The 15,325-nt window shown below is 38.9% G+C and overlaps 1 protein-coding gene across 11 annotated transcripts in view; it reads right to left on the reverse strand.

Annotated features, from left to right (window-relative positions):
* Nucleotides 1-7,410: 7,410 nt before the first annotated feature.
* Nucleotides 7,411-15,325, reverse strand: part of Kif3C (Kinesin family member 3C) — a 31,342-nt gene continuing 23,427 nt past the window's right edge. For 8 of the 11 annotated variants that reach the window (XM_087354388.1, XM_087354390.1, XM_087354389.1 and 5 more), the window contains 3 exons: nt 15,081-15,198; nt 13,246-13,446; nt 7,411-11,456 (listed from right to left, as the gene is read on the reverse strand). In XM_087354388.1, the coding sequence (XP_087210514.1) occupies nt 11,299-11,456; nt 13,246-13,446; nt 15,081-15,198 (477 nt within the window). In that variant the 3' untranslated portion in view covers nt 7,411-11,298. The remainder of the gene's footprint in view (nt 11,457-13,245; nt 13,447-15,080; nt 15,199-15,325) is intronic. The other 3 variants (XM_087354384.1, XM_087354393.1, XM_087354392.1) reach the window with 3 other exon arrangements.

Consider the following 15,325-nt stretch of genomic DNA (forward strand, 5'->3'; position numbering starts at 1 on the left):
GACTTCTCAAGACTTGGGACAAGAACTTCTCAAGACTTGGGACAAGTGACTTCTCAAGACTTGGGACAAGTGACTTCTCAAGACTTGGGACAAGTGACTTCTCAAGACTTGGTACAACTGACTTCTCAAGACTTGGGACAAGTGACTTCTCAAGACTTGGGACAAGAACTTCTCAAGACTTGGGACAAGTGACTTCTCAAGACTTGGGACAAGAACTTCTCAAAACTTGGGACAAGTGACTTCTCAAGACTTGGGTAAAGTGACTTCTCAAGACTTGGGACAAGAACTTCTCAAGACTTGGGACAAGTGACTTCTCAAGACTTGGGACAAGTGACTTCTCAAGACAAGGGACAAGTGACTTCTCAAGACTTGGGACAAGGACTTCTCAAGACTTGGGACAAGTGACTTCTCAAGACTTGGGACAAGAACTTCTCAAGACTTGGGACAAGTGACTTCTCAAGACTTGGGACAAGTGACTTCTCAAGACTTGGGACAAGTGACTTCTCAAGACTTGGGACAAGTGACTTCTCAAGACTTGGGACAAGAACTTCTCAAGACTTGGGACAAGTGACTTCTCAAGACTTGGGACAAGAACTTCTCAAAACTTGGGACAAGTGACTTCTAAAGACTTGGGACAAGTGACTTCTCAAGACTTGGGACAAGAATTTCTCAAGACTTGGGACAGGTGACTTCTCAAGCCTTGGGACAAGTGACTTCTCAAGACGTGGGACAAGAACTTCTTAAGACTTGGGACAAGGACTACTCAAGACTTGGGACAAGGACTTCTTAAGACTTGGGACAAGTGACTTCTCAAGACTTGGGAGTCTAGTCCTGATAGGGATGGGACAGGTCAAATTTAGAAGAAAAAATTTCAAATTTTTCTAAAAATCAAAAAACGCTGCAAACCTTCTGAAATGCGCACAAAACCAAAAAAATCGGAAAATTCGGAAAAAATTAAAAGTTGGAAATTTTCAAAAATTCTTAGTTTTGTGCGCTTTTTGGACGATTTGCCACGTTTTTCGATTTTCCGAAATTTTTCGAAAAAATTGAAATTTCTCAAAGGGGTACCCCTTTGAGAATTTTAAAAAAATTTCGAAATTTAAAAAAAATTAAAAACGGCTGCAAATGGCGTGAATCGCGAAGAAAACTAAGGATTTTTAAAAAAAATTGAATTCAGAAAAGACGGGTGAAGCACAGCCCTAAACAAGCAGAGAAGACTTGGGACAAGAACTTCTCAAGACTTGGAACAAGCGACTTCTCAAGACTTGGGACAAGTGACTTCTCAAGACTTGTTACCAGTGACTTCTCAAGACTTGGGACGAGTGACTTCTCAAGACTTGGGACAAGAAATTCTCAAGACTTGGGACAAGAACTTCTCAAGACATGGGACAAGTGACTTCTCAAGACTTGGGACAAGTACTTCTCAAGACTTGGGACGAGTGACTTCTCAAGACTTGGGACAAGAACTTCTCAAGACTTGGGACAAGTACTTCTCAAGACTTGGGACAAGTGACTTATCAAGGCTTGGGACAAGTGACTTCTCAAGACTTGGGACAAGTGACTTCTCAAGACTTGGGACAAGTGACTTCTCAAGACTTGGGACAAGTGACTTCTCAAGACTTGGGACAAGTGACTTCTCAAGACTTGGGACAAGGACTTCTCAAGACTTGGGACAAGTGACTTCTCAAGACTTGGGACAAGTGACTTCTCAAGACTTGGGACAAGAACTTCTCAAGACTTGGGACAAGTGACTTCTCAAGACTTGGGACAAGTGACTTCTCAAGACTTGGGACATTTGACTTCTCAAGACTTGGGACAAGTGACTTCTCAAGACTTGGGACAAGAACTTCTCAAGACTTGGGACAAGTGACTTCTCAGGACTTGGGACAAGAACTTCTCAAAACTTGGGACAAGTGACTTCTCAAGACTTGGGTAAAGTGACTTCTCAAGACTTGGGACAAGAACTTCTCAAGACTTGGGACAAGTGACTTCTCAAGACTTGGGACAAGTGACTTCTCAAGACAAGGGACAAGTGACTTCTCAAGACTTGGGACAAGGACTTCTCAAGACTTGGGACAAGTGACTTCTCAAGACTTGGGACAAGAATTTCTCAAGACTTGGGACAAGTGACTTCTCAAGACTTGGGACAAGTGACTTCTCAAGACTTGGGACAAGTGACTTCTCAAGACTTGGGACGAGTGACTTCTCAAGACTTGGGACGAGTGACTTCTCAAGACTTGGGACAAGAACTTCTCAAGACTTGGGACAAGAACTTCTCAAGACTTGGGACAAGTACTTCTCAAGACTTGGGACAAGTGACTTCTCAAGTCTTGGGACAAGTGACTTCTCAAGACTTGGGACAAGTGACTTCTCAAGACTTGGTACAAGTGACTTCTCAAGACTTGGGACAAGTGTCTTCTCAAGACTAGGGACAAGTGACTTCTCAAGACTTGGGACAAGAACTTCTCAAGACTTGGGACAAGTGACTTCTCAAGACTTGGGACAAGTGACTTCTCAAGACTTGGGACAAGGACTTCTCAAGACTTGGGACAAGTGACTTCTCAAGACTAGGGACAAGTGACTTCTCAAGACTTGGGACAAGAACTTCTCAAGACTTGGGACAAGTGACTTCTCAAGACTTGGGACAAGTGACTTATCAAGACTTGGGACAAGTGACTTCTCAAGACTTGGGACAAGTGACTTCTCAAGACTTGGGACAAGAACTTCTCAAGACTTGGGACAAGTGACTTCTCAAGACTTGGGACAAGAACTTCTCAAAACTTGGGACAAGTGACTTCTCAAGACTTGGGTAAAGTGACTTCTCAAGACTTGGGACAAGAACTTCTCAAGACTTGGGACAAGTGACTTCTCAAGACTTGGGACAAGTGACTTCTCAAGACTTGGGACAAGAACTTCTCAAGACTTGGGACAAGTGACTTCTCAAGACTTGGGACAAAAACTTCTCAAAACGTGGGACAAGTGACTTCTCAAGACTTGGGACAAGTGACTTTTCAAGACTTGGGACAAGAATTTCTCAAGACTTGGGACAGGTGACTTCTCAAGCCTTGGCACAAGTGACTTCTCAAGACTTGGGACAAGAACTTCTCAAGACTTGGGACAAGGACTACTCAAGACTTGGGACAAGGACTTCTCAAGACTTGGGACAAGTGACTTCTCAAGACTTGGGAGTCTAGTCCTGTTAGGGATGGGACAGGTCAAATTTAGAAGAAAAAATTTTAAATTTTTCGAAAAATCAAAAAACGCTGCAAACCTTCTGAAATGCGCACAAAACCAAAAAATTCGGAAAATTCGGAAAAAAATTAAAAGTTGGTAATTTTCAAAAATTCTTAGTTTTGTGCGCTTTTTGGACAATTGCTACGTTTTTCGATTTTTCGAAATTTTTGGAAAAAATTGAAATTTCTCAAAGGGGTACCCCTTTGAGAATTTTCAAAATTTTTCGAAATTTTAAAAAAATTAAAAACGGCTGCAAATGGCGTGAAACGCGAAGAAAACTAAGAATTTTCGAAAAAAAATGAATTCAGAAAAGACGGGTGAGGCACAGCCCTAAACAAGCAGAGAAGACTTGGGACAAGAACTTCTCAAGACTTGGGACAAGTGACTTCTCAAGACTTGGGACAAGTGACTTCTCAAGACTTGGGACGAGTGACTTCTCAAGACTTGGGACGAGTGACTTCTCAAGACTTGGGACAAGAACTTCTCAAGACTTGGGACAAGAACTTCTCAAGACTTGGGACAAGTACTTCTCAAGACTTGGGACAAGTGACTTCTCAAGTCTTGAGACAAGTGACTTCTCAAGACTTGGGAAAAGTGACTTCTCAAGACTTGGGACAAGTGACTTCTCAAGACTTGGGACAAGTGACTTCTCAAGACTTGGGACAAGTGACTTCTCAAGACTTGGGACAAGTGTCTTCTCAAGACTTGGGACAAGTGACTTCTCAAGACTTGGGACAAGAACTTCTCAAGACTTGGGACAAGTGACTTCTCAAGACTTGGGACAAGTGACTTCTCAAGACTTGGGACAAGGACTTCTCAAGACTTGGGACAAGTGACTTCTCAAGACTTGGGACAAGTGACTTCTCAAGACTTGGGACAAGAACTTCTCAAGACTTGGGACAAGTGACTTCTCAAGACTTGGGACAAGTGACTTCTCAAGACTTGGGTCAAGTGACTTCTCAAGACTTGGGACAAGAACTTCTCAAGACTTGGGACAAGTGACTTCTCAAGACTTGGGACAAGAACTTCTCAAGACTTGGGACAAGTGACTTCTCAAGACTTGGGACAAGTGACTTCTCAAGACTTGGGACAAGTGACTTCTCAAGACTTGGGACAAGTGACTTCTCAAGACTTGGGACAAGTGACTTCTCAAGACTTGGGACAAGTGACTTCTCAAGACTTGGGACAAGAGCTTCTCAAGACTTGGGACAAGTGACTTCTCAAGACTTGGGACAAAAACTTCTCAAAACTTGGGACATGTGACTTCTCAAGACTTGGGACAAGTGACTTCTCAAGACTTGGGACAAGAATTTCTCAAGACTTGGGACAGGTGACTTCTCAAGCCTTGGGACAAGTGACTTCTCAAGACTTGGGACAAGAACTTCTCAAGACTTGGGACAAGGACTACTCAAGACTTGGGACAAGGACTTCTCAAGACTTGGGACAAGTGACTTCTCAAGACTTGGGAGTCTAGTCCTGATAGGGATGGGACAGGTCAAATTTAGAAGAAAAAATTTCAAATTTTTCGAAAAATCAAAAAACGCTGCAAACCTTCTGAAATGCGCACAAAACCAAAAAAATTCGGAAAATTCGGAAAAAATTAAAAGTTGGAAATTTTCAAAAATTCTTAGTTTTGTGCGCTTTTTGGACAATTTGCCACGTTTTTCGACTTTTCGAAATTTTTCAAAAAAATTAAAAACGGCTGCAAATGGCGTGAAACGCGAAGAAAACTAAGAATATTCGGAAAAAATTGAATTCAGAAAAGACGGCTGAGGCACAGCCCTAAACAAGCAGAGAAGACTTGGGACAAGAACTTCTCAAGACTTGGGACAAGTGACTTCTCAAGACTTGGGACAAGTGACTTCTCAAGACTTTGGACGAGTGACTTCTCAAGACTTGGGACGAGTGACTTCTCAAGACTTGGGACAAGAACTTCTCAAGACTTGGGACAAGAACTTCTCAAGACTTGGGACAAGTGACTTCTCAAGACTTGGGACAAGTGACTTCTCAATGCTTGGGACGAGTGACTTCTCAAGAAGTGTTTCAAAATTCCACCACCTAATGCCTTGCAGAACAGGTCTCTCTCGGACTTTTTCTGATGTACTGCGTCTCTGACGAATGCGGTCTGTGCTTGTCTTGGTCTGTGCACGGACCGGTCTCTGTATGACACGCCTCTGAGAAGCACAGGTGTGGCAGACAACATGTGAGGCAGACAGGGACGTGCAGAGACCAGAGTACTGCAGAGTCCGGTTGGTGCAGGAAACGAGGCAGGCAGCAACTGGGTGTGACAGAGGCCGAGTCATGCAGAGACAGGCTGTGGCATTCACCGAGAGTGACATGCATCTCCTGAGGAGACCTTGTTAAGAAAATTGAAAATTTTTAAATTTTAAAAAATCCTGAAATGATGGAAATTGTCTGAAAAGCGCATAAAACCAAAAAATTTTGGAAATTGTGGAAAAAAAAATTGAAAGTGAAATTTTTCAATTTTTTTTGTTTTGTGCGCGTTTTGGACAATTTGCAGCAATTTTGAATTTTTTGAAAATTTTGAAATTTTTCAAAATTCCACCTGCTGATGCCTTGCAGAACAGGTCTCTCTCGGACTGTTTCTGATGTACTGCGTCTCTGACGAATGCGGTCTGTGCCTGTCTCGGGCTCTGCACGGACCGGTCTCTGTATGACACGCTTCTGACGTGCCATCTCTGAGAAGTACATGTGCGGCGGACAACACGTGAGGCAGACAGGGACGTGCAGAGACCAGAGTACTGAAGAGGCCGGTTGGTGCAGGAAACGAGGCAGGCAGCAACTGGGTGAGGCAGAGGCAGAGACAGGCTGTGGCATTCACCGAGACTGGCATGCATCTCTTGAGGAGACCTTTGGTAAAAAAATTGAAAATTTTCAAAAAATCCAAAAATGATGGAAATTGTCTGAAAAGTGCATAAAACCAAAGATTTCTGAAAGTTTTGAAAAAAATTTTGAAGGAGAAAATTTTCAATTTTTTTTTAAATTTTTCAAATGCCGGGGAAGCAAGCAATGCCAGAGCAAGGCAAGGCCAGGCATGGCAAGTCCGGGGCCAGGCTCTGCCTCATCCGGTCTTTGACGTAACCTCTCTCTGACGAAACCTGTCTCAGTAACTTCCGACCTCTGTATGACAATCTCTAGCCTAACTAAACCTAACCTATGAGATATTCTGAGTCTGGCAAAGACCGTGTGAGGCAGAGGACGTGTCTGACGGAGACCGGTTGAAGCACAGATCGGGTGAGACAGAGCGTGCCTGTATTAGATCGGGTTTGGCAGATACAGGTTCTTGTATAGATCTAGCAGTGAAATTTTTGGAAAAAAAATTCAGATTTTTCAAAAATTTTGAAAAATAAGAAAATGCTGGATATTGACTGAAACGCGCACAAAAACTAAAATTTTCGATTTTTTTTTAAAAAATTGTGAAGGTGAAATTTCAACTTTTTTTTTTTGGTTTCGTGCGCTTTTTGGACAATTTCCAGCATTTTTTGATGTTTTGAAAATTTGGAAAAATTTCAAAAAAATATTCAAAAAATCTCCCCACCCGTTCGCTGTCAGCACAGTGCTCTGCCTTATCCGGTCTTTGATGAAACCTCTCTCTGACGGACCCAGTCCCAGTGATGTCCGATCTCTGTATGACAGTCTCTAGCCTAACTAAACCTAACCTAACAGCAACCCTTGCGCTGAAGCCATTTCTGCTGTAGAAAGAAGCTAAGAAACAGCGTCCAATGGCATACAATAATGGGTGCTATCTGATGTAATAGTACCACTAGTTTGAGCATATCAAATTCAACACAATACAAAAATATTTTGCTCACCTAGAGTATGTAACCCATGAAAACGAATACAAAACAATGTTACCTGCACAAAATTTGTATAGGAACTGCCGCGGACAAAACAACACTTCCTTTTGACTCATAACAGCCGGAGATGACGCAAGTCGTTCCATCTACAGCAAGACACAGAACTACTTGGAGAATTTCACTCTCTGCAGTTGGCAATAACACCAGAGTTACCATAAAAACTATAACCATCGTGTCTTTTTTTTTTTAATTCACTCTAAATAATGATAAAGATTAAATATATATGCATTTAAGCAATTATTATTTATAACAACATGTCAATAATTACTTATATTTACAGATTTTCGTAATAGAGGAGTAAGGATCACACAAGTATATTTTTAAGCATATTGGTCCATTTTGTTTTCATAAGATATCTACATTACAACGTTTGTATCACAGTTTAAGTTGCAATTTTTTTTGCAACATTTAATAATTAAGATGATCTATGACTGTCTTCTGTTAACACTTAATTGCTATTTGGAAATATGATTTCGTATATGTGAAACAAAAATGCAGTACTTTAGAGGTTAGGTAAGAAATAAATATGCCAATTTAAACTCAGCACCATAACAAATCACAAATTGTAGTTCATATTTTTATTCCTATTTATGTTTTTATAGGATTATGGACCAACATTTTGACTTAATCAAGATGAAATACGAATGTACTGCATTTTAGTTTAAAATGTACATGCATTTAAATAGTCATTTTAACAAATCATCGACAGATTTATTACTGACAATCCCTATTGATTGACATTTTATGCTTCCCTTTGATTCTGATCTGATTTTCTTTTAAATACAGGTAGGCCCCGATTTATGCCGGGGTTAAATTCCACGTCCTCAGGTCCGTTAGCTGAAGTGGCTTAAATCGAGAAAGAATTATAATGTACTTTACCGGTGGACGAGGAGAAAGCAACTGATGCCGACACTAGCACCGCCTAGGTACCCACTTCCTGTGCTGCGTTTATGCTTGCATTTTCAAATTTTCTTCTTATATTTTTTTTATTTGCTCAGGCGTTAATGTGAAACAGCGTGAAATGAAGCATCGTAAAGCAGGGCCTACCTGTAATTCAATTTAGTACTACAGCATCTTTAAAATTCTCCCTTCTAAAGTAGTCTAATGATTATACAAAAGACTGCACTTGAAATTGTAGCACCAACGGAATGTCTACTCCCATTCTGATCAATTGTCTCCATGATGTATCAGTATGGATACATCCTGTGGTATATATACCTCATATGGCACAACTTACATTTGAATGTAATGGAAAGATTCGAGTGGACTGGAGGGAACCAAGTAAGAAACCATGAAACCATGTGCTGAATGCACGAAATAAAGCCCAGATCTGTCTAAAAGAAAAGCAGTACAAAGCTCAATAATTATTTTATGCCAGTATTCAGTATTACTTTATCTGCTTCGTAATTACTTGTGGGAGTCAGCCTGTAAAATTTTATGTATTTTCCTGTATATAAAACAGAACTTCAAAAGAAAACAGTAACAGTGATATATGAAAAAAATTTGATGCTTAAAAAACATAATAAACAGAGAATATGAAATAAAACACGTAAGAAAACTATCATGTCTGGTGAAACAGGTAAAAAAATGCTTTCATTCCCACACTTGGTTGGGGAATCACTATCAGTGTGACCACTTCCCAAAATCTTGTTTTTCCACACAGTGAATACCCTTTCATGCCGACAAAAACATAAGAACTGGGTAACCTGAGAGTAGACCAAGAAATAATAATTGTAACTCTATTTAAATGCATTCCAGCACTTCACTTCTTTATAATGCAAAAACATTATATTTCTTGTTTCCTACCTCCACATATTTAAATATAATTCAACCTTAAACCATGTTCCTCTTTAAGGAAAGTAATCCTACAAAATATTAAAATTTTCACAATGAACATAAAGATCCCTGCTGATAGCATGTTATTACAATAGGTTTACATATTCTGTTCAAGCACAGTATGTGTTGGTACTAATTTACCGGCATTAAACATAATTTTCAAATTATGACAAGATATACAGACAATTTAATTGAAACTGCAATTTATAACAGAATTTTTTTACTCTGAGGTTTTTGTGGCTCGAATTCACCGCAGAACTTGGATTTTCGGCGATGAGCCACGTTCAATGTTGTGTGTTCTTCAATGTTACAGCAAATTCTGCAGTTGCTATCTTCAGCGTGAATTTATCTTGGGGATTCTTATGAAGCCTTATATAGAGCAGGCATTAGGCGGAATGTGGGACGTGAGAGATCTGATTGACAGAACAGAGAAATGAGTTGCTATCCAATCGGCAGCAAACAGGTGGTTAAGGAAAAGAGGCAACGAACAGCTTTTTAGGGTCATGTAGTAAGGAGACGAGGTGATGAAAGAATTTTAGTGATCATGTGAGTTGGGAAAAGGGATAATGAGAAGTTTAAAGTGACCACATGGTTAGGAGAAGAGGTGGTGGGAAAATTTATTTTTAACGGAAATGGATATTTTGAATCCGGCATCCCTAAACTTTCATGATAATGAGGCTTCTTGCGCTTGTTACATTAATATCGAAAATTGCTTCTGGGTTTAAACTTCAATGAGTGTTAAGCAAAATTTTACGACCATTGCCCCGACGTGAAAATACAGTAAGCCAGTGGAATGAATAGATAGTACCAAAACTTGTAATCCAAGACTTCTTTTTTCTAATTTTGTCACACTTACTACTGATGAGTGACTAATGAAAAATAAAACTTATTTAACATCGCAGAGATATAAGACCCCACTTAATGGTACCTGGACTTGTCGTGGTGGTGGGGCTTGAGTACCTCAGTGACCCCAAGAGCTACTGGTAGGGCCTCCCTAGCCAGATTGGTCGAGGGGGAGAGGTCAGACTAAGACAAGTGCCCTGGTCCTCCAGGTTGGGGGTTGGTCGCAAGGCTAACAACCTTGCACCGTAAAAAGGAAGATGTTTGGAAACCTTGATCAAAGCCTCGGGCAGAATGGACCTAACAGAGGACCGAACGGAAGAGGAGAATTGAGGAGGTCATGGACCGAATACGGACCGGAGAGCCATATAAGAAAATGAAGAAGAAGAGATATGAATTCTTTACATTTGTATGCAATAACATTTACTCTAGAGTAAAATTATTATTAAATGTAAGCAGAAGTTGTGATATTAAAGCTTTAAGCAAGAACATTCACAGAAGTCAACAACCAAGAAGAACACAGTATCAACATTGTAGGCATTTTCATCCTATGAGTTTTAATAAATTTTATAAGCAGTTTCAGTTTTATGACTGTACTATCATGCCACTTCAACTAATTCAAACTATATGTCTAACAGACTTCCTCTCTGGAAGTGTTTACGAATATAAAATGTAATAAAAATGCTCTATGACACAGTATTTTGTGTGTTCAGTTCCAGCTAAAATTTACAGAATATATTGAAATTCTGCTGTCAACAGTAAATATGAAGTAACAGGAATTGCCGAACACGTTTCTTATTTTCAAAAACATGGAAGGAGAGCACAAAACAAAGATGGAAATAGACCAGAAATGCTCTTAATTCTGTAACAGAAATGGACATACAACTGCAAGGACCAAAGGGGATATGTATTTCCTATTAAAAGTTCTTGACTTTGGCCATTACTACGTCATGATATGTTAGAACTTTCACACATTCAAAGAACAGTGCCTTGTGTGTCCAAAATGCTTCTAAGGCTTCACAGATTGTCAAAGATTCATTTAAAACTGAACCATCCACTTTAAGGGTAGGTTTTCTTTGTAACATCCTCTTAAAAAATTATTAGCATTTTGGAGTATCAATTTAGAATGATTCTTTCAAAGAAGCCTTCTTTGTCTTTATGCTCTTCCAGATTTTAAAACTTACAGAAAATAATTGTAAGTTCTGTCTTGATTTTCACACATTTTGTGCAAATTTTCATATTAAGATCTAACAGAAAACAATATGAAATTTAACACAATACAAAAACAAATTCCATGTTCTGAAAATTCAAGCAAGTAAAGAAAGATGTTCAGCTTTGCTTCTGTTGACACGACTCTCATTGGTCAATATTCCGCTTGGAATTCTACTGGGACAATAGAGCAATGTTTTATTTTCTAGCTGGAGTCTTCCCTCATTTTAAGACCACAGCCAATAAGAGGCAGGATGGTTCTTCTTGTGGGAAATCTCCTCCAGCAGGGATCTGGCATGTCCTAGATGATGTCCATTGTGTTCAGCTCCGATGATCTTGTTCCATTCTTACGCTTGTTGTTGACGTTGTCATTGTTTTGCTTCCTGTCTAATGTCGGAAGAGCTTCAAGTCTCGTAGGCCGTCTCATGCTGTGATCTGGTGACAAGTTTAATGCGCTGGCTGCAAAGTAAATTATTCAAAATGTAACTTCAAATAAATTCAGTAATTAAATTAAAAAATGTCCAAAGTGAAAAATGATAACTGGGTATTTACAAACACAGATACATAACAAATTCCAAATTTTAAATGTAACAGTACATGTAAATTACCGTGATGTGAATCTTGGGCAGTGTGAAAGTTAAATAACTCTCCAGTGACTTTCATTCATTGACTTTTCCATATAGTCTTATTCCTTACGTAATTTAAAAATGGTTGATAGACATTACAATACTAGGTACTATTCAATGCAAATTTCTTTAGTAAAGAATTATTCTTGATCCAATGAAGATTGCTGTCAGAGTAAAGTCCTCTCCAGTTCTAGACCAGTAGAACATTAACTGTTGCTTACATTACTTAAAGATTTTATGACAACAGTGATAAAATCCTCTCTGGTGACCAGCCGCATCAAACCAGAACAGAACAGAAGACTCTCTCGTCTCCCTCATCAGGGACGCAGCTGGTCGCCAAAGAGGATTCTATCATTAACTCTTACTCTTTCACACAAAGTATGGCCACACCTAGCTGCGTAAATCCAAACTGCGCGCGTTGCCAGAATCTTAACTATGTATTTCATTTTTTTGTAATTGATAATCTTTGCCTGTGTAGCTCCAAAAGCCACATTTTAAAATATATCAGAAATGTTGTTTGTTCCCTCCAATTGGATATGGTTAACCCATTCACTGCTTGCATGATAACACAGCATGGCTCTGATCCTCCCTACCAAGTGTGAGACTATGAATTTTGTTACTCCATCCTCAACAGCTATAAGAGTTTTAAACAGCTCACTTGAAGATTACATTTTCCCTAAAATATGTTGTGTTAATTACTTCCAATTTATGTAATGAGTCAATTTCAGATGTTCAGGCACTAAACACTTTCATATTTGTAAGATTTGAGGTTTTCACAGCAGTGAGTATGAAGATTTCTGTCTTCTGGGTTGTTGCGCTGTGTAGTCTGGTCGATGTTAACCAACGTTTCAGAGGTCATACTGCCTCCGTTATCAGAGTATGAAGATTTCCGTCTTCTGGGTTGTTGCGCTGTGTAGTCTGGTCGATGTTAACCAACGTTTCAGAGGTCATACTGCCTCCGTCATCAGAGTATGAAGATTTCTGTCTTCTGGGTTGTTGCGCTGTGTAGTCTGGTCGATGTTAACCAACGTTTCAGAGGTCATACTGCCTCCGTCATCAGAGTATGAAGATTTCTGTCTTCTGGGTTGTTGCGCTGCGTAGTCTGGTCGATGTTTACCAACGTTTCAGAGGTCATACTGCCTCCATCATCAGGGCGATGACTACATAGCACAACAACCCAGAAGACAGAAATCTACTTTAATATTTGTTACTCAGAACTGTTATGTATACTTTTCAAATAGGCGTACACATGTATAAGCACTTACGACAGTTATTACAAGTTGTGCTTATGAGCAAATTTCTCTTCATGACAGTACCGACAAAAGAGTAATATTGTCATTTCAAAGAAATTCACAAAGCCATTGGTGAATCTGACTACATTGTGACCTTTTCACTTTTAACATCATGCAAAATCTAAATTAATCTATTCGCTCCGCAACAACTAGCACGCTGACGCTTTAAGAAGTGCACGCACTACAGTAAGCTCGAACTAATTTATCCGTGTCTACTCTTGCTGCGAACAAAGCTTTGCGGTGTTTATGCGGCTGTCACTCTTTTGCGCAAAGTGCTTGAAGTAAATAAATAAAGCAAAGGCCATGCTCATCCATGCATACAGCCATTACCATGAGTTGTCATGAGTCTGCTACCAACTGGACTGGAACTCCAAGAGCTGTTGAGGACATTGTATCCATTTGTTGATGAAATGGATGAATTTAGATTCAAAGCATTAAGTGAGGAGTGGAAACCATTCTGTGAGTTGCTTATATTTAGAATGTTGTTGAAACCATTCGTGCTGCTGGCTCCTTTATGACGACTCGTGTACTCTGGAAACCAAGTACAACGTGTCAGAAATTATTTACTCGACAATAATTTACAATACCAGCAGCAACAAATCAGTAACATTCATCTGTAAAAATTGTATAGCGTTATGCTAATATGGAATTGTTCTTTTAGTATTTTGACATTTATACCAGTGTATTTAGGGTTTAATCATGGTAGAACAAGCCAGAATTGACTTTCTGAATCTCACTTTTAATGTAGCGTAAAAACGCAACATTTTATTCTGCAATATGACCATGATGGAATTATTTTGTACATTGCCAAATCAGATAATAAGGACATCTAATACTTTATAAACCATGTAACTTATACAGCATAATAACAGATGCAAAGCATGTTAAAGAAACCTCACAAAATGTGCTACAGTACTGGTATCTGCTTAAGTGGCAGGATTCTTGTAACCTATTAGCTGAACGACGGTGAAATATTTTAAAATATACAAGAACATCCATTCCTCTGCTGTTCCCCAACTGAAGTTAACGCTCACTGTCTCCATAAGCCGCGCAGAAAGGCGATGGGTCTATTATTACAGAAATAGTTGCAACAGAATTTAAACCAAGACTATTGTGTTTTATGTTCTAACTACCCAAAAATCTGTTCAAAACAATACATTTTTAAAACATGTGCCTTGAGGAAAATTACGGAAACTCTGAACCAGACACTGATAAATGAATAACAAATTATACATTCAACTATGAAACATTGAAAAAAATAAAGATAAATGAATATTTGCATACAAGAAGCAGCGATATAATGAACTGTGATACAATACATCATCATGCACCATTATAAACCATTATTCTCTCTTTCTCTCATCCTCTTTTACCCGTAGGTGTCGAGGTTTATTTATTCATTTTATTGATCTGTTTGGACAATGGTAGGACTCCTTGGATGAGTGATCAGCCCGACACAAGGCCTCTACCTATACAAACGAAGGAAGACGCAGACAAACATCCATGCCTTGAGTGGGACTCGAACCCACGGTCGCAGCGGTCAGGCGCACGAGGTCCATGCATAAACCATTATAAAAGAGTAAAATTTATACTTGTGGAACTGAAAATGTACCAGTTCTTTCCAACATTATTTTATAAATTCATAAAGGAAAATATGTCTACTACCATTTGAGTTAAAATTTATACACCTCCAAGCCTTACAATCAGCTAACGAGAACAGGCATAAATGGAGAAGAACAAATATTTACTAACTTGGCAATCGAACATGAAAAAAAATAAGAGTATGGAAAAGATACACTGAATAATTTTTACTGTAAATGACAAGACTCAACCGTATATAATTTTTTTGTATAAAGTGTTTAGTGCGTAAAGAAGACTGAACTCTTTCAACACTGAGAAAACCTTTAAAAACATGTATAATTAATATAATGCAATGAAGTGGTAAATAATTCCTTCTAATATCAGTAAATATCCATAACAGACAGTGACTGCACAGCAACAAAACATCTGATATTAACTTCCATTCTGATAATTATGGATAAGAGACAATCTTTATGTTCAACGCATCTCATTTAAATGATATTATGAATACGAGAGTATAAACGTTGATAACATGCAAAAGGACATGCAATTTTTAGAGGTATGCCCAAAATTCAAATATTTACCCTTCCACGTACTAAAAGCTTTGCTGGCATCTTCTTTTGCTCTATTTAGCAATTCAACAGCTCGTTTTGGCTTGAAGTAGTTTCCAGCGATGTCTTCCTGTTCACTCCTCTGTAGCTTCTGTCAATCAAAACATTCCAATGTTTGAATTCAGATTAATTTCATTACGTCCAGTGATTTATTATGATAGTCCAGTGTCAAATGAAGTTGAACAGTAGGTGAGACTTTTTATTAAAAAAACAAACAG

Source organism: Zootermopsis nevadensis, unplaced genomic scaffold, assembly GCF_977971745.1.
Source record: "Zootermopsis nevadensis isolate Lab colony 2312 unplaced genomic scaffold, Znev_1.0 Znev_ptg000023l, whole genome shotgun sequence".
NCBI lineage: Eukaryota > Metazoa > Arthropoda > Insecta > Blattodea > Termopsidae > Zootermopsis > Zootermopsis nevadensis.